Source organism: Anomaloglossus baeobatrachus, chromosome 1 (genome assembly GCF_048569485.1).
Source record: "Anomaloglossus baeobatrachus isolate aAnoBae1 chromosome 1, aAnoBae1.hap1, whole genome shotgun sequence".
In the NCBI taxonomy this organism is placed as follows: Eukaryota; Metazoa; Chordata; class Amphibia; order Anura; family Aromobatidae; genus Anomaloglossus; species Anomaloglossus baeobatrachus.
This window is the reverse complement of record NC_134353.1, coordinates 127,286,088-127,313,923: the sequence shown is the minus strand read 5'-3', so window position 1 is coordinate 127,313,923 and position 27,836 is coordinate 127,286,088. Positions and strand designations below refer to the sequence as shown.

The 27,836-nt window shown below is 50.5% G+C and overlaps 1 protein-coding gene across 1 annotated transcript in view; it reads right to left on the bottom strand.

The window, feature by feature from the left end:
• The window catches only part of DCUN1D4 (defective in cullin neddylation 1 domain containing 4), a 139,984-nt gene that overhangs the window by 11,782 nt on the left and 100,366 nt on the right, over nt 1-27,836 (bottom strand). The window contains exon 10 of the mRNA XM_075347033.1: nt 1,748-1,850. Within this exon, the coding sequence (XP_075203148.1) occupies nt 1,748-1,850 (103 nt within the window). The remainder of the gene's footprint in view (nt 1-1,747; nt 1,851-27,836) is intronic.

Genomic DNA, 27,836 nt, shown 5'->3' with positions numbered 1-27,836 from the left:
GAGGTCTGGTGAGTCTCTGGAATAGACTCCTCAGATTTTGTAATGGGCCATAAATCCCCCTGACAGGTTGAGTACTGTGTCCACAAAGTTAAACATTTTAATGAATTTGTATTCCCAGATCCTGCGATGGCTCGGTGATCTCAAGTTGCCTTTTAATATGACAACTTTCATATGGTTTATGTTGTGTCCTGAAGCACAGAAATGTTTGGCCACAGGTAAATGGATTTTTTTGTCTGTAATTGTGTGGCGGTGAGATCTCATCCTCGCTCTCAGTTTCTGTCCTGTTTCTCCAACATAGAGACCCCCAATAGGACATATAGTGCACAGGATTAAGTACACCACGTTGAAAGAGGAACATGTGAATGTCCCAGGAATTTTATAGTCCTTCTGTGTGTTAGGGATCTGTACCCGGTCTTTGGTCTCTACATGAGTACAGGTTTAGGAGCTCTTTACATTGTAAGAATAAGTTCCTCTTGGTGTGTCTGAGGGCATAGAACGTCGGATCATGATGCCCCTTAAATTAGGAGGTTGCCTGTAGCACAGCAATGGAGGATCTTTGAATATTGTTTTTAACCGGTTATCCTTGTGTAGAATGTGGTGAAGTTTCTTGGCCGTTCTTCTCAGTACCTCAAGCTGTGGATTGTATGTCACCACCAGAGATACGCGACTATTTTCCTCTTTTTGTTTGTATTGAAGCAGTTCACTTCTAGGGGTCCTTGTTGCTCTGATGATCTGATCATCTATGAAGGTGGGGTGATAACCCATCTTAAAAAGACATTTTTAAACCAAGGCTAAGTGTTCATCCCTGTCTGCAGGGCTGGAACAGATACGATTATATCTGAGGGCCTGGCTGTAGACAATGGACTTTTTAATGTGTTTGGGGTGAAAGCTGTCCCATCTGAGGTATGTGGGACGGTCAATTAGTTTCCGATACACCGATGTGTGGATTGAACCATTTTGAATTTTTATGGTTGTATCCAGGAAGTTGATTTCTGTTTTTGAGTGTTCCAATGTCAAGTTTATGGTAGGATGACATGCATTGAATTTTTCATGAAATTTTAGAAGCTCTTGTTCAGATTCGGTCCAGATTATTAAGATTTCATCGATGAAATGGAAATAGGCCAATGGTTTGAGGTTGCAGGATGCTAAAAAGTCATTTTCCAGTTTAGCCATGAAAAGGTTGGCATACTGTGGTGCCATTTTGCTTCCCATAGCAGTTCCTGTTCGTTGTAAGTATAGCTCCTTGCCAAAAGAGAAAAAGTTGTGTGTGAGGATGAATTTGGTGAGTCTTAATACAGACTCAGGGGGGGATCCCATTAGCTACAAGAAACATTTGGCAGGTGGGTAGTCCATCTTCCTGTGGGATGTTAGAGTAGAGTATTCCACATCCATGGTGGCTAAGATGGTACTCTTTGTTAGGGGACCTACTGTAGATAGCTTTTTAAAAAAAAAAAAAAAAGTCAGTGGTGTCCTGTATATAGCAGGCTGTGTTTCTCACCAGTGGCTTAAGTTAAAAGAAATATGGTAAATTCCTTTTTCCGCTTAATGACAACAAAAAAAAGTCCTCTGCAGATATAGCCACTATTATATCAATAATATTCTAAAGAGGAGAAAATTATTTCACTATTCTGAGAAGAATATTCCATGTCTAATTCAAAACTTATCTCGTAAAACAGTGACAGGTAATCGCTTAATTCAGGATCTTCCACTACAGCTACGATCACGAATAAGAACGTCATCTACTTACAAGCTCCATCCTCATCGTAGTTGCTCAGGTCCAGGTTAATTGTGCGGCTGAACTCTAGAACATTGCACCATTGGTCCTTGTTAATAACTTTGTATTTTGATTGCTGAAAACAAACATAAATCACTTAGGTCAATGACAATGTAAGGTACTAAGAAATACAAGCAGAAAAATAAACAAGACAGGCGAGTGCTGATAACATGTACAATATTAGATCTGGTTATTTTAAAACAAGTATTTTCCTCTATTACACGAGCAATTTCTGATCACCTGTTTCTAGTGATGGGCGGACTCGCAAATACCTGGGATCAGAGGGTCCAACAGGTTTTATTTAAAATAAATAAATAAAATAAAACCTGGTTTGGGATGGAATTGATCCTGGATATCTAGCTGGACGCCCGGTCCCCAGAAAAGTCTAAGGGGACCAGAATCCAACACTTTAACATGGTGGTGGAAATAATAGGGGGATTAGAGCAGGCGCGGTATACTTACTAAGTCTTCCACGCGACTAACACTACTGACGGGGCTGCTCATTAACCTCATACATATACACTGCGTACCCCGCCCACCACCAGTCCAAAATTGGCGTAGGGTACTCCCCATATTACAATACCCAATACCGCTGCGGCTCAGTCTCTCCCTGAAGCTCACAGCGGGCGATGTCATATTCTGTGCTTGCACACTGTGCCTTCAGTTATGCAGCAGAACTGGAATAGTCATGGGACCGCGTGTAGATTACGTCGGACCAGGGTGTTTTGAGGGTTAATATAAGGATGAAAGAGGGGTTTTTTGTATTTTGTTTCAAATAAAAGGATTTTATTTGGTGTTTATATTTATTTCTTTTCACTTACAGATAAGTAATAGAGGGGTCTCATAGACCCTCCCCATTACTAATCTAGGGCTTAGAGGTAGCTGTGAGCTGTTGTTAACCCCTCATTACCCCCAATTGCCCCGCACTAGGGCAATCGGATAAGCTGGGTAAAGTTCTAGGATTGGCACATCTAATGGATGAGACAATCCTGGGCAGCTGCAGCCTGCTATTTTTAGGCTAGGGGGACCCAATAGGCATGGGTCTTCCCAGCCTGAAAATACCAGCTCCCAGCTGTGTGCTTTATCATGGCTGGGTATCAAAATTGGGTGGGGGGAGGACACCACAGACAGTTTTTTAAAATTATTTATTTCAATAATTATAAGAAAAGAAAAAAAAAAGTAGCATGCGGTCCCTCTTATTTTAATACACAGCCACGATAAGCACACGGCTGGGGGCTGCAGCTTTTAGTCATATGCTTTATCTGTGCTGGGTATCACAATATAGGTGGACCCTACTATAAATTTATCTTTACACCAATAGAGACACGCACACAGCACCTGTGATTGAAAGCAGTCATACACGCTGACACACAGGGTGGGAGCGTGTCTGACTGCAACCAGAGATGCCAATAGTGCCAGTGGGCGGGGAAAGCGGTGCATATGTATGAGGTTAATAAGGGGCCACAGAATTAGTGTGAGTGGCCCGGAAGCAGTATACAGCTGCACGAGAGACTCGGTAAGTATAACAAGCCTACTTTCCTCTTTTTTTTTTTTTTTTTAATTACTTGAGTTGCCAGACTCGGATCGTTACCCGGAGTTCCCTGAGAACTCCAGGCCCAAGGTCGGTGCTCGGGTACTTTTGACCCACTGTGGATCCATACTTTTACAGTCCGGGTGTGCCCATCACTACCTGTTTCCCATCTTATGTTATACTAGCTGTAGTACCCGGGCGTTGCCCGGGATAGTAACGGTCTCTCTCTTAGTCTCTGTCTGTGTGTCGCTGTGTCTCACTGTCTGTCTCTTTTCTTGTCTGTCTGTTTCTTTCTTTCTTTCTTTCTTTCTATCTCTCTCTGTATTTGCATCAGTCTGTCTCAATCTCTGTATCGGTCTGTGTGTCTCTCGCTCTCTCTTTGTCCGGGCTGTCTCTGTCTCTCTTTATCCGTCTCACAACTGACATCTTTTTACCTCACACATAAGCTTGTTATACTAACAGTTTATTGTGTTCCTATAACAACCACTGACAGTTGCTATTCATAGCCTATAGCTCCCAGCTCCATTCACTTTAATGGCTGCAGGATTTTTGTAGAGTAACTGGAAAGCACGGGGTTAAATTTTCCCACCCAAACATAGTCTATGACGTTCCCTGAGTCACATGGGGCATCTGTGGAAAAGTTCGTGATTGTAAATGCGATGGTGCAAATTCCTTTAGCGGACATACATACATACACACACGCATACATACACACATACACTGAGTTTTATATATTAGATAATCATTTTATGGTGCGGTCTTGTAAGCATTTATATAGTGACAATCAGTATAGCTCGTTCTGTGCTCAAGAACACTGGCTTAAAAAGAAGGGAATTTTGTTTACTTACCGTAAATTCCTTTTCTTCTAGCTCCAATTGGGAGACCCAGACAATTGGGTGTATAGCTTCTGCCTCCGGAGGCCACACAAAGTATTACACTTAAAAGTGTAAAGCCCCTCCCCTTCTGCCTATACACCCCCCGTGCATCACGGGCTCCTCAGTTTTGGTGCAAAAGTAAGAAGGAGGAAAAGTTATAAATTGGTTTAAAGTAAATTCAATCCGAAGGAATTTTCGGAGAACTGAAACCATTCAACATGAACAACATGTGTACACAAAGAACAACAGCCCGAAGGGAACAGGGGCGGGTGCTGGGTCTCCCAATTGGAGCTAGAAGAAAAGGAATTTACGGTAAGTAAACAAAATTCCCTTCTTCTTTGTCGCTCCATTGGGAGACCCAGACAATTGGGACGTCCAAAAGCAGTCCTTGGGTGGGTAAAATAATAACTCGTAATAGAGCCGTAAAACGGCCCTTTCCTACAGGTGGGCAACTGCCGCCTGAAGGACTTGCCTACCTAGGCTGGCATCCGCCGAAGCATAGGTATGCACCTGATAGTGTTTCGTGAAAGTGTGCAGGCTCGACCAGGTAGCCACCTGACACCTGCTGAGCCGTAGCCTGGTGCCGCAAAGCCCAGGACGCACCCACGGCTCTGGTAGAGTGGGCTTTCAGCCCTGAGGGAACCGGAAGCCCAGAAGATCGGTAAGCTTCGAGAATAGGTTCCTTGATCCACCGAGCCAGGGTTGATTTGGAAGCCTGTGACCCTTTACGCTGGCCAGCGACAAGGACAAAGAGTGCATCCGAGCGGCGCAGGGGCGCCGTACGAGAAATGTAGAGTCTGAGTGCTCTCACCAGATCTAACGAGTGCAAATCCTTTTCACACTGATGAACTGGATGAGGACAAAAAGAGGGTAAGGAGATATCCTGATTGAGATGAAAGGGGGATACCACCTTAGGGAGAAATTCCGGTACCGGACGCAGAACCACCTTGTCCTGGTGAAACACCAGGAAAGGGGCTTTGCATGACAGCGCTGCTAGCTCAGACACTCTCCGAAGTGATGTGACTGCCACTAGGAAGGCCACTTTCTGCGAAAGGCGTGAGAGAGAAATATCCCTCATTGGCTCGAAAGGTGGCTTCTGAAGAGCCATCAGCACCCTGTTCAGATCCCAGGGTTCTAACGGCCGCTTGTAAGGAGGGACTATGTGACAAACCCCCTGCAGGAACGTGCGTACCTGTGGAAGTCTGGCTAGGCGCTTCTGAAAAAACACAGAGAGCGCTGAGACTTGTCCCTTAAGAGAGCCGAGCGACAACCCTTTTTCCAATCCGGATTGAAGGAAGGAAAGAAAAGTGGGCAAGGCAAATGGCCAGGGAGAAACACCCTGATCAGAGCACCAAGATAGGAATATCCTCCACGTCCTGTGGTAGATCTTGGCTGACGTTGGTTTCCTAGCCTGTCTCATAGTGGCAATGACCTCTTGAGATAACCCTGAAGACGCTAGGATCCAGGACTCAATGGCCACACAGTCAGGTTGAGGGCCGCAGAATTTAGATGGAAAAACGGCCCTTGAGACAGCAAGTCTGGTCGGTCTGGTAGTGCCCACGGTTGGCCCACCGTGAGATGCCACAGATCCGGGTACCACGACCTCCTCGGCCAGTCTGGCGCGACGAGGATGGCGCGGCGGCAGTCGGACCTGATCTTGCGTAACACTCTGGGCAACAGTGCCAGAGGAGGAAACACATAAGGAAGTTGAAACTGCGACCAATCCTGAACTAAGGCGTCTGCCGCCAGAGCTCTGTGATCTAGAGACCGTGCCATGAATGTTGGGACCTTGTTGTTGTGCCGGGACGCCATTAGGTCGACGTCCGGCATCCCCCAGCGGCAACAGATCTCCTGAAACACGTCCGGGTGAAGGGACCATTCCCCTGCGTCCATGCCCTGGCGACTGAGAAAGTCTGCTTCCCAGTTTTCTACGCCCGGGATGTGAACTGCGGATATGGTGGAGGCCGTGGCTTCCACCCACATCAGAATCCGCCGGACTTCCTGGAAGGCTTGCCGACTGCGTGTTCCCCCTTGGTGGTTGATGTATGCCACCGCTGTGGAGTTGTCCGACTGAATTCGGATCTGCTTGCCTTCCAGCCACGGCTGGAACGCCTTTAGGGCAAGATACACTGCCCTTATCTCCAGAACATTGATCTGAAGAGAGGACTCTGTCGGAGTCCAGGTTCCCTGAGCCCTGTGGTGGAGAAAGACCGCTCCCCACCCTGACAGGCTCGCGTCAGTCGTGACCACCGCCCAGGATGGGGGAAGGAAGGATTTCCCCTTCGACAGAGAAGTGGGGAGAAGCCACCACTGAAGGGAAGCCTTGGCTGCCCGTGAAAGGGAGACGTTCCTGTCGAGGGACGTCGACCTCCTGTCCCATTTGCGGAGAATGTCCCATTGAAGTGGACGCAGATGAAACTGCGCAAAAGGAACTGCCTCCATTGCTGCTACCATCTTCCCTAGGAAGTGCATGAGGCGCCTCAGGGGGTGTGACTGGCCTTGAAGGAGAGATTGCACCCCTGTTTGTAGTGAACGCTGCTTGTCCAGCGGAAGCTTCACTATCGCTGAGAGAGTATGAAACTCCATTCCAAGATATGTCAGAGATTGTGCCGGTGTCAGATTTGACTTTGGAAAATTGATGATCCACCCGAAACTCTGGAGAGTCTCCAGAGCGACGTCCAGGCTGCGTTGGCATGCCACTTGAGAGGGTGCCTTGACCAGCAGATCGTCTAAGTAAGGGATCACCGAGTGTCCCTGAGAGTGAAGGACTGCTACCACTGCTGCCATGACCTTGGTGAAGACCCGTGGTGCTGTCGCCAGGCCGAAAGGCAGTGCCACGAACTGAAGGTGTTCGTCCCCTATGGCGAAACGCAGGAAGCGCTGATGCTCTGGTGCAATCGGTACGTGGAGATAAGCATCTTTGATGTCGGTTGATGCCAGGAAGTCTCCTTGGGACATTGAGGCGACGACGGAGCGGAGCGATTCCATCCGGAACCGCCTGGTTTTTACGTGTTTGTTGAGCAGTTTTAGGTCCAGAACAGGCCGGAAGGATCCGTCCTTTTTCGGTACCACAAACAAGTTGGAGTAAAAACCGTGACCCTGTTGCTGAAGAGGAACAGGGATCACCACTCCTTCCGCCTTCAGAGTGCACACCGCCTGAAGAAGAGCATCGGCTCTCTCGGGGGGCGGAGATGTTCTGAAAAATCGAGTCGGAGGACGAGAGCTGAACTCTATCCTGTAACCGTGGGATAGAATGTCTCTCACCCATCGGTCTTTGACCTGTGGCAGCCAGGTGTCGCAAAAGCGGGAAAGCCTGCCACCGACCGAGGATGCGGTGTGAGGAGGCCGAAAGTCATGAGGAGGCCGCCTTGGGAGCGGTTCCTCCGGCGGTCTTTTTAGGACGTGACTTAGACCGCCATGAATCGGAGTTCCTCTGATCCTTTTGAGGCCTTTTGGACGAGGAGAACTGAGACCTTCCCGCGGGCCGAAAGGACCGAAACCTCGATTGTGCCTTCCGTGGTTGAGGTCTGTTTGGTTTGGACTGGGGTAAGGATGAGTCCTTTCCCTTGGATTGTTTAATGATTTCGTCCAATCGTTCACCAAACAGGCGGTCGCCAGAAAATGGCAAACCGGTTAAGAACTTTTTGGAAGCGGAGTCTGCCTTCCATTCACGTAACCACATGGCCCTGCGGACTGCCACCGAATTGGCGGATGCTACCGCCGTACGGCTCGTAGAGTCCAGGACAGCATTAATGGCGTAGGACGCAAACGCCGACGCCTGAGAGGTTAAGGACACCACTTGCGGAGCAGATGTACGTGTGACTGCATTAATCTGCGCATGACAAGCTGAGATAGCTTGGAGTGCCCATACGGCTGCGAATGCTGGAGCAAAAGACGCGCCGATAGCTTCATAGATGGATTTCAACCATAGTTCCATCTGTCTGTCAGTGGCATCTTTGAGTGAAGCCCCATCTTCCACTGCAACTATGGATCTAGCCGCCAGTCTGGAGACAGGAGGATCCACCTTAGGACACTGAGCCCAGCCCTTGACAACGTCAGGGGGGAAGGGATAACGTGTATCCTTAAGGCGCTTGGAAAAACGCTTATCTGGACAAGCTCGGTGTTTCTGGACTGCCTCTCTGAAGTCGGAGTGATCCAGAAACATACTCAATGGACGCTTGGGAGATCTGAAACGGAATTTCTCCTGCTGAGAAGCTGACTCCTCAATTGTAGGAGCTGGTGGAGAAATATCCAACACCTGATTGATGGTTGCTATAAGGTCATTCACTATGGCGTCACCATCAGGTGTATCCAGGTTGAGCGCGGTCTCAGGGTCAGATTCCTGATCTGCTACCTCCGCATCATCATCCAGAGAGTCCTCCTGCTGAGACCCTGAACAATGTGATGAAGTCGAGGGAATTTCCCAGCGACCCCGCTTAGGCGGCCTGGGACTGCGGTCCATGTCAGAGACCTCACCCTGGGACCCATGGTTCACCCCAGGAGCACTTTGCAGGTCCAAATGAGGGAGGCCTGGGGTCAATGATTGAACAGTGCCCTGGGCCTGAGTTACCGGTCTGGACTGTAAGGCTTCTAGTATCCTAGCAGACCATTTATCCATAGTCTCAGACAGTTTGTCAGCAAATACTGCAAACTCCGTCCCTGTCACCTGGACAGTGGTAGCAGGTGGTTCCACCTGGGCCACCCGTAGCAGAGGCTCCGGCTGAGTAAGTGCCACAGGGGCCGAGCATTGCACACAATGAGGGTCAGTGGAACCTGCCGGTAGTATAGCCGCACATGAGGTACAGGTTGCAAAGTAAGCCTGTGCTTTGGCACCCTTGCTATTTGCGAACGACATGCTGTTGTCTCCTCTGAGTACAATCCAGGAGGGTATATAGCCAAAAATCAACAGTGCGACCGTACAGTGTAGATGTATAGCATATAAGCATATATATATATGTACACTCCGGCACTCAGTGGGGCCAGCACCTCAGGTGCTGCTTACCGACCGCTCAAAGCGGTTGTGTGATCACCAGCTTCCCTGCCTGGGCCTCCCAGAGCTTTCTCTCCTCTCCAGCGTCAGAAGAGCTGACAGGAATGGCTGCCGGCGTTCTGTGGGGAGGAGGGGGCCGAGGGCGTGCCCTAGAAAGTGCGGGAATCTGGAGCCCCACTGAGCTGAATGAGGGGGGAGGAGGATACAGAGTATGCTCCAGCCCTCAGCGCTGACGTTCTGTGCAGCGTCCCGCCCTTCCCCTGACTGACAGGCCTGGGGGCGGGAATATGCGCTACTAGGCCGCAAAAGCCGGGGACTAAAGTTATAAGCGCGGCCGGCATATAAGCGCGGCCGGCGCGGTAGTCCCCGGCGCACTAACACACCCAGCCGTGCTGAAGTGTATATGGTACCAGCGCTCCATGCGCGGTCCCCACGGGGACACAGAGTACCTCACAGCGCGGCCTTGCGCGGTAGTCCCCGTCGCACTAACACACCCAGCAGTGCTGCAGTGTATATGGCACCAGCGCTCCATGCGCGGTCCCCACGGGGACACAGAGTACCTCACAGTAGCAGGGCCTTGTCCCTGACGATACTCGGCTCCTGTCCAGCAGATTCCCAGGGGCTGCGGAGGGAGCACGGCCTCAGTGCCTGGAGACCGAATAGGATCCCACTTCACCCAGAGCCCATTAAGGGATGGGGAAGGAAAACAGCATGTGGCTCCTGCCTATGTACCCGCAATGGGTACCTCAACCTTAACAGCACCGCCGACCAGAGTGGGGTGAGAAGGGAGCATGCTGGGGGCCCTATATGGGCCCTCTTTTCTTCCATTCGACATAGTCAGCAGCTGCTGCTGACTAAGATGTGGAGCTATGCGTGCATGTCAGCCTCCTTCGCACAAAGCATAAAAACTGAGGAGCCCGTGATGCACGGGGGGTGTATAGGCAGAAGGGGAGGGGCTTTACACTTTTAATTGTCTGGGTCTCCCAATGGAGCGACAAAGAAAATGTACATTCATTGGTTATTATCTACAGACGAACAACTATCTTCTTTTCTATGAACTCTCAGACGTGCAGGGACAGAGTACTTGGGCCTGAAGTCTACGCTGAATGGACATCACAATGTAGGAAAGAATTGCGGCTGACATGTCACTGGGAACAAAGTGGCCATTGATGGGCATGTTTTCGTGACATTTCAGCTCGGGATGAGCCTTTCTCAAGAGCCTTTTTCGATACAGTTAAAAACAGTCACAGCATTTATAGTTACATAGATGTCTGCCGCTCATGTTTCCGGTTGTTGATCAAGATAACTGCAGTTACTTCGACATTTTTTTGGGTTATCTCAATACATCACTCAACCGAGGAAGTGATATTTTGTGAGGTGTTTTTTTTGTTTGTTTTTGCAGCGTTCAAACATTTTGCAAATAATTTTATTAGGGAGTTTGTCAATCCCCCTAAAATAATAAAAATAAAATTGTAGGCAGCATCCTAACCCCTGCTTTTCCCCAGTCTATATTAATTTGGAGTACAGATGATGGCAGTGATGGGTCAGCACTAGTCTCCTCCTCTGAGTGTTGTGCTAAGGGTTCGGTTCCACTTGTGATATTCACAGACGAGTACAATCCGATAAAACATCAGACTGCACTTGCACCAGTGCAAAACTATGGGGCAGTGTCCATCTGTGATTGATTTCTCATGCCATAGCGGCATGAATCGCAGCATGCTGCGTTTTGCAGCGAGTCTCGTCTCACGCACCCCCATACAAGTCTTTGGGAGAGTGTGAAGCATCGCACTGCACTCATATGTAATCCGACTGCAGTGCGAAGCACGCAGAGACAAATAGCAGAGGAGATGGGGAGAAAGTGCTCCCTCCCTTTTCTCCGTACCTGTGATACAATCGCAGGATCGTATCACAGTCGCATGACCCTCTACTCACACCTGCAGCAGAGGGTCATTAGCATATCGCATCAGAAGCTATACGCTAGTGGAACCATACAATCTCCTACAGCTGAATATCCCAGAGTACAGGAACTGAGCCCTTCACTGCCATCATATGTACTCCAAATGAGTACATTCTGATATAAATGAAGGAAGGCATGAACATACACTGGGGATAAGCAATGGTTTGTAAGCTACTTAGATGCAATTTTTTTTCTGCAGGAATGAAGAAAACTATTTTAATAAGGTTTTTTCATATACTGTGCATATCAATCATGATTTATTGTAGCATGCAGTGTATCTTGCATGTCAAAGAAGACAGAATCCAATGTGATCAGTTAGCCATACACAACAATTTACACTGATTTGGGGATCATTGGACAGGACTTTAGCAGATCTGTACATATTTTTCTCCCAACTGGATTAAATTGGGTCTAAAAAATACATCACAGCCAACACGTTCGCTAACAGCAGTATCTCCCTAGCTTATGTTCTCCACATAGACAATATTGCTGAAGAGCGGCTTTGTTCCTGCATGCAGCAGGTTTACAAGTGCCCTGGGAGAGGACGTACAGGTCATGGCTGGAAACCAGAATAATAAAGAAGCACATTCAGGTTTGTCTCATCTATAACTAGAGCTGAAAGTCCACAACTGATTAGATATTGATGCACCTAACAAAACATTAATGCTGTCAGGATACACGATCATTACAGAATAACAAAGCCAAAACAAACACCCTGATTCCCTTTTCTAGGATTTATGGTCGGCACTAGACGATCAATGCAGGATATGAGTTTTATAGCTTCGTTCATATTCAATGGGAAAGGTAGTGACGCGGGCATATACATGTTGGCATTTATATTTTGCCAGATATCCCCTATGTATTTTGACAATATAACGGTATGTCTTTCAGATGGGACCGCTCAAGAGCCCACCAGAAAAAGAGCCAAGAAACAATCAAGAGAATAAACAAAACATAAAAACAACTTGCTGTGCATACAGTCTAGACACCCCTGTTAAAACGCCAGGTATTTATGTAGAATAAAAATCATAGAAAGAATAAATTTCAGACCTTTTCCACCTTTAACGTAACCTATAATCTGATCAAATACCTTGCAAACCAATCTGAAATCATTCTGGGCAGGGTGGGGGGATAAAACTAACACAATCTATGTGGTTGGATAAGTGTGAACACCCACATATAATTGGAGACGCAGTGGTGTTCAGAATTAGTCAATTACATTCAAGAACCTGACAGCTGATACATACTGGGCATCTTGTATCAGACACTGGCTTATCAATATCAGCCTTATAGATTTAACGAAAAATGCTGCAGTGCTTCAAAGAAAAACATGGTTTAATAGCCCTCGGGGACCAAGCCGCACAGGAGACTACTCGGACAGGTGCGACCCTGGCGGCTTCTTCCACCCTGCTGCTCTGGAGTGGTAGGACTGTCCCTGCGTGCATCTATAAGGAGAGACTTGTCACTCCAAAGGAGTTGATGGGGAGAAGCCATTGGAGACCGAGCCGGACAAGAGATTAGCTGGGGGCGGGTCCCCAATGGCTTCTCCCCACCCGCTCCTTTGGAGTGACAAGTCTCTCCCTATATATGCATGCAGGGACAGTCCTACCACTCCAGAGCAGCAGGGTGGAAGAAGCAGCAATTAAATAGGATTTTCTCGGAAAAGTTGCCGCGTTTCAGATATATAGTGTAAATTGTACAACCAGAGACTGACAACACATGCTGCTCGTGGATGGGCAGTATCAGGCTCCCCTTAAACTCATAGTAGTCCGTACACAGCTCCCATCATTTACACTGATTCTGTATAACTCCATATGAAGTTTCGCTGATCTAGTAACATTTTCCTGACATTTCTTAGTTACATTTTATAACAAAAGGCATTGTCTGCAAATTGCTTACAACACAGCAAAGTTGTTAGTCAAGAGAAGGGTGATGCTCTCCCCCCCCTCACCCCGACATCAGTTATACCAAGTAACACTGAAGAAAGTCATCAAGAAGTAGCTTAAAATATGGCACAACAGGGAGATTGCCCAGGGGATTAGAGCAACATAAAGGAGCTGCAAGAATTTCTAGGAAGTACAAGGTGTGTACTGCATGTGACAACAACCTGTTGAATTATTTATAGTTCTGGCCTGGGAGTAAGGGTATCAAGATGGAGGCCTTTCCTAAAAAAGAAAAAACAGCCAAGCCTGGCTATGTCTTGCCAAAACTTACAAGTCTGCCAAAAGCATATGGAAAAAGGTGTTATTGTCGGATGAAATAAAGGCTGAACTTTCTATCAATGATTTCCAAAAGGTATGTTTGGTGCAAAGCGAACACTGAGCATCAATAATAGTATATCATACCCACAGTAAGGCACTGTGGAGGCAGGATTAAGCTCTGAGGCTGTTTTTCCAGCTGCTGGAACTAAGGCACATGTTATATACAACTGGCCATGACTGTGTGAGATCTTATCTCATGGGTGTGTGTGGTGTTTTCATGAGCTGAACTCAAAATATCTTTGTCTATGTACACAAAAGGCCTTTTTCTCTCAAATATTGTTCACAAATTTGTCTGAGCCTGTGTTAGTCAGCACTTCTCCTTTGCAGAGATAATCCATCCACCTCACAGGTGTGGCATATCAAGATCCTGATTAGATAGCATGATTATTGCACAGGTGCGCCTTAGGCTGGCCATAATAAAAGGCCACTCTAAAATGTGCAGTTTTATCACACAGCATAATATGCCACAGATGTCGCAAGTTTTGAGGGTGCATGCAATTGGCATGCTGACTGTAGGAATGTCCACTAGAGCCATTACCCGACAATATAATGTTGATTTCTCTGTCATAAGCAGTTTCCAAAATGAGTTTCAGATAATTTGGCAGTACATCCAACCGGCCTCACAACCGCAGACCATGTGTAACACCACTAGCCCAGGACCCCAACATCCAGCAACTTCACCTCCAAAATCATCCGAGACCGGCCACCCGGACAGCGGCTGCAACAATCGGTTTGCATAAACAAATAATTTCTGCACAAACTGTCAGAAACCGTCTCAGGGAACCTCTTCTGCTGCTCATCGTCCTCATCGGAGTCTCCACCTGACTGCACTTTGTCATCATAACAGGCTTGAGTGGGCAAAGGCTCACATTCAATGGGGTCTGGCACATTGGAGAGGTGTTCTTTCCACGGAGGGATCCTGTTTTTCACTGTACAGGGGAGAAGGCAGATTGCGTGTATGGATCGTGTGAGTGAGCGATTTGCTGATTTAAACTGTTTGATTCGAGTGGCCCATGGTAGCGATCGGGTTATGGTATGAGCAGGTGTATTTTATAGACCATAAACACAGGTGCATTTTATTGATGCCATTTTGAATGCACAGATAAATCTATCTATATATATAATTGCCTTATTCTGTCTGTCTGTCTTGCTCCAAAATTGTGTCCTTACGGTGACACAAAGCTGATTGGCCGCTGGGCTCGGCATGGCCCCGCCCCCCCCCGCACGGATTGGCCGCTCGCCCAGGCAACTCGTCCACGCCCCGCCCCCTCACACAATGCACGCTCGCTCTGGCCCCGCCCCCCGCACGCATTCCCCGAACCGACCGACACGGAGCCACGACTCCCAGGTGAGTACTGTACCCCCGGGAGCCCACAGCAGCGTACGCCGCCAACCCAGCCGACACATACCCTCGCATTGCTGGGGTTGCCGCCGTATGCTGGTGTGGGCTCCCTTGCGAGCGGGGGACGGGATACGCTGGTAACCATGGTAGCATAGTTACCAGTGCATCAAGGTCCTGCAGAGGCGGAACATACACACACGCACGCACACACACACACACACATCAGATCACACTCACTCTCACATCACATCGCATCCACACACTCACAACATCCTGGGATATCGCTTGCTTCTCGGCGGCGATACTGTGCAGTGAACTTCCAGGACCTGCCGGAGGATCACATGGCCAGAAGCATGTGGTATCTCCGGAAGTTGTGAGTGTGAGCGCGTATGTGCAATATCGTCAATGTGTGTGTGCGTGAGTGTATGCGATCGGGTGTGTGTGAGTGTATGCGATCGGGGGTGTGTGTGTGTGTGTGTGTGTGCGCGTGCGAGCGAGCGATCGGATCTGTGTCGGCAGAGGAGCACGGCGTGCTGGAGGAGGCTGGGAGGGGGAGGCTGCGGGCAGAGAGGCTGATGCTGCGGGCAGAGAGGCTGATGCTGGGAGGAGAGAGGCTGATGCTGGGAGGAGAGAGGCTGATGCTGGGAGGAGAGAGGCTGATGCTGGGAGGAGAGAGGCTGATGCTGGGAGGAGAGAGGCTGATGCTGGGAGGAGAGAGGCTGATGCTGGGAGGAGAGAGGCTGATGCTGGGGGAGGCTGAGGCTGGGGTAGGCTGGGAGAGAGGCTGATGCTGGGAAGAGAGAGGCTGATGCTGGGAGGAGAGAGGCTGATGCTGGGAGGAGAGAGGCTGATGCTGGGAGGAGAGAGGCTGATGCTGGGAGGAGAGAGGCTGATGCTGGGAGGAGAGAGGCTGATGCTGGGAGGAGAGAGGCTGATGCTGGGAGGAGAGAGGCTGATGCTGGGAGGAGAGAGGCTGATGCTGGGAGGAGAGAGGCTGATGCTGGGAGGAGAGAGGCTGATGCTGGGAGGAGAGAGGCTGATGCTGGGAGGAGAGAGGCTGATGCTGGGAGGAGAGAGGCTGATGCTGGGAGGAGAGAGGCTGATGCTGGGAGGAGAGAGGCTGATGCTGGGAGGAGAGAGGCTGATGCTGGGAGGAGAGAGGCTGATGCTGGGAGGAGAGAGGCTGATGCTGGGAGGAGAGAGGCTGATGCTGGGAGGAGAGAGGCTGATGCTGGGAGGAGAGAGGCTGATGCTGGGAGGAGAGAGGCTGATGCTGGGAGGAGAGAGGCTGATGCTGGGAGGAGAGAGGCTGATGCTGGGAGGAGAGAGGCTGATGCTGGGAGGAGAGAGGCTGATGCTGGGATGAGAGGCGCTGATGCTGGGATGAGAGGCGCTGATGCTGGGATGAGAGAGGCTGATGCTGGGATGAGAGAGGCTGATGCTGGGATGAGAGAGGCTGATGCTGGGATGAGAGAGGCTGATGCTGGGATGAGAGAGGCTGATGCTGGGATGAGAGAGGCTGATGCTGGGATGAGAGAGGCTGATGCTGGGATGAGAGAGGCTGATGCTGGGATGAGAGAGGCTGATGCTGGGATGAGAGAGGCTGATGCTGGGATGAGAGAGGCTGATGCTGGGATGAGAGAGGCTGATGCTGGGATGAGAGAGTCTGATGCTGGGATGAGAGAGGCTGATGCTGGGATGAGAGAGGCTGATGCTGGGATGAGAGAGGCTGATGCTGGGATGAGAGAGGCTGATGCTGTGGGTAGAGAGGCTGATGCTGCGGGTAGAGAGGCTGATGCTGCGGGTAGAGAGGCTGATGCTGCGGGTAGAGAGGCTGATGCTGCGGGTAGAGAGGCTGATGCTGCGGGTAGAGAGGCTGATGCTGCGGGTAGAGAGGCTGATGCTGGGAGGAGAGAGGCTGATGCTGGGAGGAGAGAGGCTGATGCTGGGAGGAGAGAGGCTGATGCTGGGAGGAGAGAGGCTGATGCTGGGAGGAGAGAGGCTGATGCTGGGAGGAGAGAGGCTGATGCTGGGAGGAGAGAGGCTGATGCTGGGAGGAGAGAGGCTGATGCTGGGAGGAGAGAGGCTGATGCTGGGAGGAGAGAGGCTGATGCTGGGAGGAGAGAGGCTGATGCTGGGAGGAGAGAGGCTGATGCTGGGAGGAGAGAGGCTGATGCTGGGAGGAGAGAGGCTGATGCTGGGAGGAGAGAGGCTGATGCTGGGAGGAGAGAGGCTGATGCTGGGAGGAGAGAGGCTGATTGCTGGGAGGAGAGAGGCTGATGCTGGGAGGAGAGAGGCTGATGCTGGGAGGAGAGAGGCTGATGCTGGGAGGAGAGAGGCTGATGCTGGGAGGAGAGAGGCTGATGCTGGGAGGAGAGAGGCTGATGCTGGGAGGAGAGAGGCTGATGCTGCGGGCAGAGAGGCTGATGCTGCGGGCAGAGAGGCTGATGCTGCGGGCAGAGAGGCTGATGCTGCGGGCAGAGAGGCTGATGCTGCGGGTAGAGAGGCTGATGCTGCGGGTAGAGAGGCTGATGCTGGTGCAGCATGGCGGATGGAGCACGTTTGGGAGTGCACAGCATGGCGGATGGAGCACGTTTGGGAGTGCGCAGCATGGCGGATGGAGCACGTTTGGGAGTGCGCAGCATGGCGGATGGACCACGTTTGGGAGTGCGCAGCATGGCGGATGGACCACGTTTGGGAGTGCGCAGCATGGCGGATGGAGCACGTTTGGGAGCGCGCAGCATGGCGGATGGAGCACGTTTGGGAGCGCGCAGCATGGCGGATGGAGCACGTTTGGGAGTGCGCAGCATGGCGGATGGAGCACGTTTGGGAGTGCGCAGCATGGCGGATGGACCACGTTTGGGAGTGCGCAGCATGGCGGATGGAGCACGTTTGGGAGTGCGCAGCATGGCGGATGGACCACGTTTGGGAGTGCGCAGCATGGCCGATGGAGCACGTTGGGGAGTGCGCAGCATGGGGGATGCAGCATGATGGGGAGTGCGGAGTATGGCGGATGGAGCACGTTTGGGAGTGCGCAGCATAGCGGATGGAGCACGTTTGGGAGTGCGCAGCATGGTGGATGGAGCACGTTTGGGAGTGCGCTGCATGGGGGATGGAGCACGATGGGAAGTGCACACCTCCCCCCAACACACACACACACGCGCGCGCGTGCACTGCACAACACACCACACTGGGAACCACAAACAACTGCCCTACACAGACACCCACACACACAGACAACGCTGCACACACACAATACCCAACACACAAACAAAAATCATACATGAATACACAATATGTAAATTCTAGAATACCTGATGCGTAGAATCGGGCCACCTTCTAGTCTATATATATAATTGCCTTATTCTGTCTGTCTGTCTGTCATGCTTCAAAATTGTGTCCTTCCGGTGACATTGTGTCCTTACGGTGACACAAAGCTGATTGGCCGCTGGGCTCGCCATGGCCCCGCCCCCCCACACCGATTGGCCGCTCGCCCAGGCTGCGCCCCCACACGGATTGGCCAGCCGCTCGCCCAGCATCCGCCCCCCCCCCCACAGATTGGCCTCTCGCCCCGGCACCCTGCAGGCATTGGCAATTCGGCCACGCCACGCCCCGCCCCCTCACGCAACGCACGTTAGCTCTGGCCCCGCCCACCTCCCCCCGCGCATTCCCCGAACTGACAGGGCTGTCACGGAGGTGAGTACTGTACTCCCCCCCCCCCCCCCCCTCTCCCCCCCGCGCATTCCCCGAACTGACACGGCTGTTAAGGGGGGTGAGTACTGTACTCCCCCCCCATCCCCCGCTCGCACGGGAGTGCTGTGGGCTCCCGTGCGAGCGGGGGACGGGATACGTTGGCATGGTTACAAGCGCATCGAGGTCCTGTAGCGGCGGAAGATCCACACGCACACACACACACATCAGCTCACACTCACTCTCACACACACCTCACACACACCTCACATCGCATCCACACACTCACAGCATCCGGCGATATCGCTTGCTTCTCGGCCTCGATACTGTGCTGTTGTGACCTTCCAGGACCTGACGGAGGATCACATGGCCAGAAGCATGTGGTATCTCCGGATGTTGTGACTGTGAGCGCGTATGTGCGATATCGTCAGTGTCTGTGTGTGTGAGTGTATGCGATCGGGTGTGTGTGAGTGTCGGGATCGGGTGTGTGTGAGTGTATGCGATCGTGTGTGTGAGTGTCGCCAGAGGAGCACGGCGTGCTGGAGGAGGCTGGGAGCAGAGAGGCTGATCTTGGGGAAGGCTGGGAGGGGGAGGCTGATGCTGGGGGAGACTGGGAGGGGAAGGCTGATGCTGAAGGAGGCTGGAAGGAGAGAGGCTGAGGCTGGAAGGAGAGAGGCTGAGGCTGGGAGGAGAGAGGCTGATGCTGAGGGAGGCTGGGAGGGGAAAGCTGATGCTGGGGAAGGCTGGGAGGAGAGAGGCTGATGCTGGGGGAGGCTGGGAGGAGAGAGGCTGATGCTGGGGACAGAGAGGCTGATGCTGGGGACAGAGAGGCTGATGCTGGGGACAGAGAGGCTGATGCTGGGGACAGAGAGGCTGATGCTGGGGACAGAGAGGCTGATGCTGGGGACAGAGAGGCTGATGCTGGGGACAGAGAGGCTGATGCTGGGGACAGAGAGGCTGATGCTGGGGACAGAGAGGCTGATGCTGGGGACAGAGAGGCTGATGCTGGGGACAGAGAGGCTGATGCTGGGGACAGAGAGGCTGATGCTGGGGACAGAGAGGCTGATGCTGGGGACAGAGAGGCTGATGCTGGGGACAGAGAGGCTGATGCTGGGGACAGAGAGGCTGATGCTGGGGACAGAGAGGCTGATGCTGGGGACAGAGAGGCTGATGCTGGGGACAGAGAGGCTGATGCTGGGGACAGAGAGGCTGATGCTGCGGGCAGAGAGGCTGATGCTGCGGGCAGAGAGGCTGATGCTGGCGCAGCATGGCAGATGGAGCACGTTTGGGAGTGCGCAGCATGGCGGATGGAGCACGTTTGGAAGTGCGCAGCATGGCGGATGGAGCACGTTTGGGAGTGCGCAGCATGGCGGATGGAGCACGTTTGGGAGTGCGCAGCATGGCGGCTGGGAGGAGGAGGCTGGGAGGAAGGAGGCTGGGAGGAGAGAGGCTGATCCAGGGGAAGGCTGGGAAGGGGAGGCTGATGCTGAGGGAGGCTGGAAGGAGAGAGGCTGATGCTGGGGGAGGCTGGAAGGAGAGAGGCTGAGGCTGGGAGGAGAGAGGCTGATGCTGAGGGAGGCTGGGAGGGGAAAGCTGATGCTGGGGAAGGCTGGGAGGATGGAGGCTGGGAGGAGAGAGGCTGATCCTGGGGAAGGCTGGGAGAGGGAGGCTGATGCTGGGGGAGGCTGGAAGGAGAGAGGCTGATGCTGGGGGAGGCTGGAAGAAGAGAGGCTGATGCTGGGGGAGGCTGGGAGGAGAGAGGCTGATGCTGGGGACAGAGAGGCTGATGCTGGGGACAGAGAGGCTGATGCTGGGGACAGAGAGGCTGATGCTGGGGACAGAGAGGCTGATGCTGGGGACAGAGAGGCTGATGCTGGGGACAGAGAGGCTGATACTGGGGACAGAGAGGCTGATGCTGGGGACAGAGAGGCTGATGCTGGGGACAGAGAGGCTGATGCTGCGGGCAGAGAGGCTGATGCTGGCGCAGCATGGCAGATGGAGCACGTTTGGGAGTGCGCAGCATGGCGGATGGAGCACGTTTGGGAGTGCGCAGCATGGCGGATGGAGCACGTTTGGGAGTGCGCAGCATGGCGGATGGAGCACGTTTGGGAGTGCGCAGCATGGGGGATTCAGCACGATGGGGAGTGCGGAGTATGGCGGATGGAGCACGTTTGGGAGTGCGCAGCATGGCGGATGGACCACGTTTGGGAGTGCGCAGGATGGGAGATGGAGCATGATAGGGAGTGCGCTGCATGGGGGATGGAGCACGATGGGGAGTGCGCTGCATGGGGGATGGAGCACGATGGGAAGTGCACACCTCCCCCCAACACACACACACACACGCGCGCGCGCACTGCACAACACACCACACACACACACTGGGAACCACAAACAACTGCCCTACACAGACACTCACACACAGACAACGCTGCACACACAAATATACGCACATACCGCACAACACACACATTGCACAAAACATACCTCCCCCCAAAACACACCACACACACACAAACCGCGCAACACACACACACAACGCTACAGACACACAGCGCTCCACAAACAACGCAACACACAAACAACACTGCTCTCACCCCCCATCACACCCAGACAACACCCAGAACATGTACAGCCCCTACACAAACACTTGGTAACTACACACAACAACATCTATATATATATATATATATATATATATATATATATATATATTATATATATATATATATATATAACAAAAATCATACATGAACTACACAATACGTAAATTCTAGAATACCCGATGCGTAGAATCGGGCCACCTTCTAGTATATATATATATATATATAGGCTGGGAGGGGGAGGCTGATGCTGGGGGAGGCTGGGAGGAGAGAGGCTGATCCTGAGGAAGGCTGGGAACGGGAGGCTGATGCTGAGGGAGGCTGGAAGGAGAGAGGCTGATGCTGGGGGAGGCTGGAAGGAGAGAGGCTGATGCTGGTGGAGGCTGATGCTTGGGGAGGCTGATGCTGGGGGAGACTGGGAGCGGAAGGTTGATGCTGAGGGAGGCTGGGAGGGGGAGGCTGGGAGGAAGGAGGCTGGGAGGAGAGAGGCTGGGAGGAGAGAGGCTGATCCTGGGGAAGGCTGGGAAGGGGAGGCTGATGCTGAGGGAGGCTGGAAGGAGAGAGGCTGATGCTGGGGGAGGCTGGAAGGAGAGAGGCTGAGGCTGGGAGGAGAGAGGCTGATGCTGGGGAAGGCTGATGCTGGGGAAGGCTGGGAGGACGGAGGCTGGGAGGAGAGAGGCTGATCCTGGGGAAGGCTGGGAGAGGGAGGCTGATGCTGGAGGAGGCTGGAAGGAGAGAGGCTGATGCTGGCGGAGGCTGATGCTGGGGGAGGCTGGAAGGAGAGAGGCTGATGCTGGTGGAGGCTGATGCTTGGGGAGGCTGGGAGAGGGAGGCTGATGCTGAGGGAGGCTGGGAGGAGGGAGGCTGGGAGAGGTAGGCTGAGAGAAGAGAGGCTGATGCACACACACCCACACACACACACACACACGCGCGCACTGCACAACACACCACACACCACACACACACACACACACACACTGGGAACCACAAACAACTGCCCTACACAGACACCCACACACACAGACAACGCTGCACACACACAACACCCAACACACAAACACCGCGGCACACACAAATATACGCACATACCGCACAACACACACATTGCACAAAACATACCTCCCCCCAAAACACACCACACACACAAACCGCGCAACACACACACAACGCTACAGACACACAGCGCTCCACAAACAACGCAACACACGCAACACACATACAACACCGCTCTCACCCCCCCGTCACACCCAGACAACACCCAGAACATGTACAGCGCCTACACAAACACTTGGTAACTACACACAACAACATCTATATATATATATATATATATATATATATATATATAACAAAAATCATACATGAACTACACAATACGTAAATTCTAGAATACCCGATGCGTAGAATCGGGCCACCTTCTAGTATATATATATAATTGCATTATTCTGTCTGTCTGTCTTGCTCCAAAATTGTGTCACCGTGACAGTGTCGTTAGAGTGACAACTTTCGGATTGGCCGCTGGCCCCGCCCCCCACGGATTGGCCGCTCGCCTCGGCCTGGCCCCGCCCCCGCATGGATTAGCCGCTCGCCCCGGCCCTCCGCACGCATCGCCCGCTCCAGCGTACACCGGCTCCCGGTACACATGTGCAGGGAGCCGGCATACGCTGACGCCTCGCCCGCTCAGCCCCACCCCCGGCACACGTTGCCACGCTCGGACCCGCCCCCGGCGGCCCCAGCATGGGGGATGGAGCACGATGGGGGTGTGTGCAGCATGGAGGATGGAGCACGATGGGGGGGGTTTGCAGCATGGAGGATGGAGCACGATGGGGGGTGCGCAGCATGGTAGATGGCGCACGATGGGGGGTGCGCAGCATGGGGAATGCAGCACGATGGGGGGTGCGCAGCATGGGGAATGGAGCACGATGGGGGGTGCGCAGCATGGGGAATGGAGCACGATGGGGGGTGCGCAGCATGGGGAATGGCGCACGATGGGAGGTGCGCAGCATGGGGGGATGGAGCACTATGAGGGGTGCACAGCATGGGGGATGGAGCACGATGAGGGGTGCGCAGCATGGGGGATGGAGCACGATGGGGGGTGCGCACCTCCCCCAAAACACACACACACCGCCACACGCGCACCGCACAACACACCACACACACACTGGGAACCACAAACACCGCCCTACACAGACACCCACAGACAACGCCGCACACACACAACACTCAACACACAAACACCGCGGCATACATAAATATACGCACATACCGCGCAACACACACACTGCACAAAACATACCTCCCCCAAAACACACACACGCACTCTACACCCACACAAACCGCGCAACACACACAGCACCACACACACAGAACGCTGCAGACACACAGCGCTCCACAAACAACGCAACACACACAACGCAACACACATACAACACCGCTCTCACACACCCCCACACCCAGACAACACCCAGAACATGTACAGCCCCTACACAAACACTTGGTAACTACACACAACAACATCTATATATACATATATATATATATATATATATATATATATATATATATATATATATATATATATATATATATATATATATATATATATATATATATATATATATATATATATATATATATATATATAACAAAAATCATACATTAACTACACAATACGTAAATTCTAGAATACCCGATGCGTTAGAATAGGGCCACCTTCTAGTATTATATATAATTATAAGATACTGAGGCTCATTGTTGTGCCATTCATCCATGAACATCACCTCATGTTGTAGCATGATAATGCACGGCCTTGTACACTATTCCTGGAAGCTAAAAACATCCCAGTTTTTGCATAGCAGCATACACACCGGACATGTCACCCATTGAGCAAGATTGGGATGATCTGGATTGACATATGCAACAGCGTGTTCAAGCTCCTGCCAATATCCAGCAACTTCGCACAGTCATTGAGGAGGAGTGGACCAACAATCCACAGGCCATAATCACCAACCTGATGAACTCTATGGGAAGATGTGTTGCACTTGATCAAAGAAAAAGTAATCAATGTATACAAAAAGGGGTCATGCAGACAGAAATTGGAAAGATAGCATAAATAGAAAACAAAGTGTTCAGATGAAATATTTGCCTCGCCCTACTAAAAAAAAAAAAAAAAAAAAGGTGCTGCAAGATTTATAATCCAATCAATGTAACAAAACAAAGTATTTTTCACATCCAAAATCCTTTGAATGGACAAAACTCAAGGTGATGTTCCAGAATTCTTGTACAATTGGCAGAAAAACAAATTTTTCTGTTCTTGCATCAAATTCATTTTGTATTTTAGATATTTTCTGTGCCTGATTTAACAAAAGAACATGGAAAAAGGTGAAGTCGAACTATACCATGCACCCAAAAAATTGGCATCATTTTGAAGCACATTTTGGTTGCAAAGTAAGCAAAAAAATAGTTGGATCTACACGCAGTTTACAAAGGATATTTCATTAGTTTTAGTATATTAAACTGGCCACATCATGGATCTGTGGATGCAGAGTTGATAAAATGTAGATTAGGTTTTATTTTTTCATCTCCATTACAGAGATATTATCTTGTAAGTTTTAAGTTATAATTTATGTGAAGATCAACTGGGCACTACCAGAATTGTGTATTTTGGGGAGTGTATTTCTCCTACATGAGTTTGACCAAAACAGAAGACCGCAACACAGAAGGGAAAAAAAGAAAAAAGAAAGAAAGATACGCCTTCATCTCCTCACTGATATCTGCAGCTACTGTGTAGAGCAGGGGTGGGGAACCTCCGGCCCGCGGGCCACATGCGGCCCGCCATGACCTTTTATGTGGCCCCCAGGCAGATTCCCGGGGGAGGCAGTGCTGGTGCTGTCACCGCGGTTTTGCTGCCGCCGGCCCTTTAAATCCACACATTGCTGTTTGTGCTGCAATGTGTTCTCCCGTCGGCCAGTGCTTACTTTGTGGGCGGGTCCACAGCAGCCTCACAGCTTCCAGCCTTGTGTGTCCGCCCCCTGCCCTCCGGAGATCAGTGCCTGCCTTCTCCTTCTGATGCAGTGTGTCCGGCTCCTGCATTCCGGTGATGTGAATGCAATGCTGCTGTGAGTCCAGCGCCGACCCTCTGCTGCTATGTGCCCTGCCCAATGCTTTGTGCCTCCCCACACCAGTTCTGTAAACCTTCTCCCCCAGAGTTGCATGAAACTCTCAGCGCAGTGCGCCCCCCCAATGTCCTGTGTGCACCCCCCAGCCCCGCGTGTGGTGTCTGTGCCCCCAGCCCCGCGTGTGGTGTCTGTGCCCTCAGCCCCGCGTGTGGTGTCTGTGCCCCCAGCCCCGCGTGTGGTGTCTGTGCCCCCAGCCCCGCGTGTGGTGTCTGTGCCCCCAGCCCCGCGTGTGGTGTCTGTGCCCCCAGCCCCGCGTGTGGTGTCTGTGCCCCCAGCCCCGCGTGTGGTGTCTGTGCCCCCAGCCCCGCGTGTGGTGTCTGTGCCCCCAGTCCCATGCCCCCAGTTAATTAATTGCTTCACCCAATCTAGCAGGGTCATTTAAACATTGATAATTTTGTGCGGCCCCCGAAGGTTGGTAGAAATTTCCAAATGGCCCCCGACAGAAAAAAGGTTCCCCACCTCTGGTGTAGAGATACAGCTGAGCTGAGTTATGCATCATTACTAACCCTTCCAGATCTCATCTCATGGCAGTCAGTGTGGTGGAGGGGCAAGACCTGACAGTATTGTGAAATGAGATCTGGAAGTATTTGTAATGGTACACCACTCTGCAGCTACTGAGTAGAGATAAAGCGTAGCTGGGTTATGTATCAATACAAACACTTCCAGATATCCTCTCATAGCAGGGATTGTTGTGGGAGGGCGAGCACTCACAGCACAGTGAGATGACATCTATAACCTCTTCATGCCATGGCCATTTTCCATATTTGTGCTTTAGTTTTTAATTTTTTTTTTGTCAATATACTGTAGCTGTATAAGGTCTTGTTTTTTTGACTGGCGAGTTATACTTTTGAAAGATACCATTCATTCTACCATATAGTGTACTGGCAAATGTGGGGGAAAAAATCAAGTACGGTAAAATTGGAAAAAAAAAAAAAGTGAACAGTGCAATTCCACAAAAAAATGTTGGTAATACGATTCTCAAAGTCAGTACAAGTGCGTACGAACCAACCAGGTTTGTTGTTTTTTTTTTATTTAGTTGCTACAAAAAAAAATTCAGAAATTTGTAAAAAAAAAAAAAAAAAAAAAAAAAAAAAAAAAGTCCCCTTTATCACCATTTTGCAATACCCATAACATCTGGTGCTCAATGATTATTTTTTTTTTTTGGGGGGGGGGACCCCAAGCTGACATTTCCACTCATACTGTATTTTGGGGCATATACGATGTTTTCATCCCCTCTTATTGCATTTTATTGCAATGTTGCGGCAGTCAAAAAGGACTTACTCCAAAGTTTTTTAAAAGAAATTTGAAATAAAATTACATTTTATTGAACCTGGATGCCGGACTATTCTCTCCCTTTGTTTACTATGATAAACTTAACACATTTGATAAACTATCAAGTTTCAGAATTAGACAGTATTAATAAAAAATTCCCATTAAGGCTATGTTCAGACAGTGCATCTTTGCCAACCACAAAGATGCCGCGTTTTTGGCCCCCAAAAATACGCACCCATGGCAAAAACGCATGTGTTTTTGCCGCATTTTGCCCAATGTGTTTTTTAATTCAAATCTTTTGACTGGAAGGTCTCAAAAACACAGGAAAAACGCAAAAAGTGACATGCTGCATCTTCAAAAACACAGCCAAGATGCAAACAAAAATAGATGCTCAGTGTGGACAGCAAAATAGAAATCTCAAAGACTTTGCTGGGGAAAGGAAATGCATGGATTTAGGTGCATCTTTGTGACCTCAAAAACGCACCAAAAGATGCTGTGTGAACATAGCCTAACTTTGCTGCCATTTTATTTCTTCCTCTTTATAAATCGTGGTAAAATTGCATCATTCATCTTTATGAAATCAAGGCAATAAAAATGCAGTTTTCCTTTAATTGCTACGGCTTTGCCATGCATTTCATGCAGAGTAATTTTTACAAGTTACCCCGCCACCTCCACTCTCCCCCCCCCCCCCAAAAAAAAAAGCGCTACTTGTAAAGTTGCGTTCACTCATCTTTACACCATGCTAGCAAGATTGACACAGCCATTTCACCTGCAAAACCACACGGCCATTACGATGGGCTATGTGGTTTTAAACAGCTGTTTCCTTCATTGACCGTGCAGGGTACAGTGGTAGGACAACAGCGGCATATGAGGGTTCTGTATTCAACCGTGGCTTAACATCTATGTGTGAACACAGCCAAAAAGCCACTCTGCAGATACCTGCAGCACACACACATAGCAATTGGTAAAGATTTATTTATTTATTTAATCGTATGAACGTATATCTTACCATCATATAAAAATAAACACCAGACAATAGACAGTGATTGAAAAATATCAAAAGGATAAAAATCAAATTTGAATATCAAGATTTTCTATATATGCAATAGCGTTATCATTTACAATATAGAAATCCTTCTTGTCACCATGGTAGGATCTCAGGGGGCACTCCTCAACAATGTGCTGGATAGTTTGACGATCTGCTCCACAGTCACAGGTCGGAGAGTCATATTTTCCCCACTTATACATAAAATCTGCACAGACAGCAAAGTTTGTTTTGATATGATTTAGAGTAACCCATGTTTTCCTTGGGTAAAGATGTTTTTGCCCACACAGCATTACCACAATATGTGAACCCAGTCTTTCA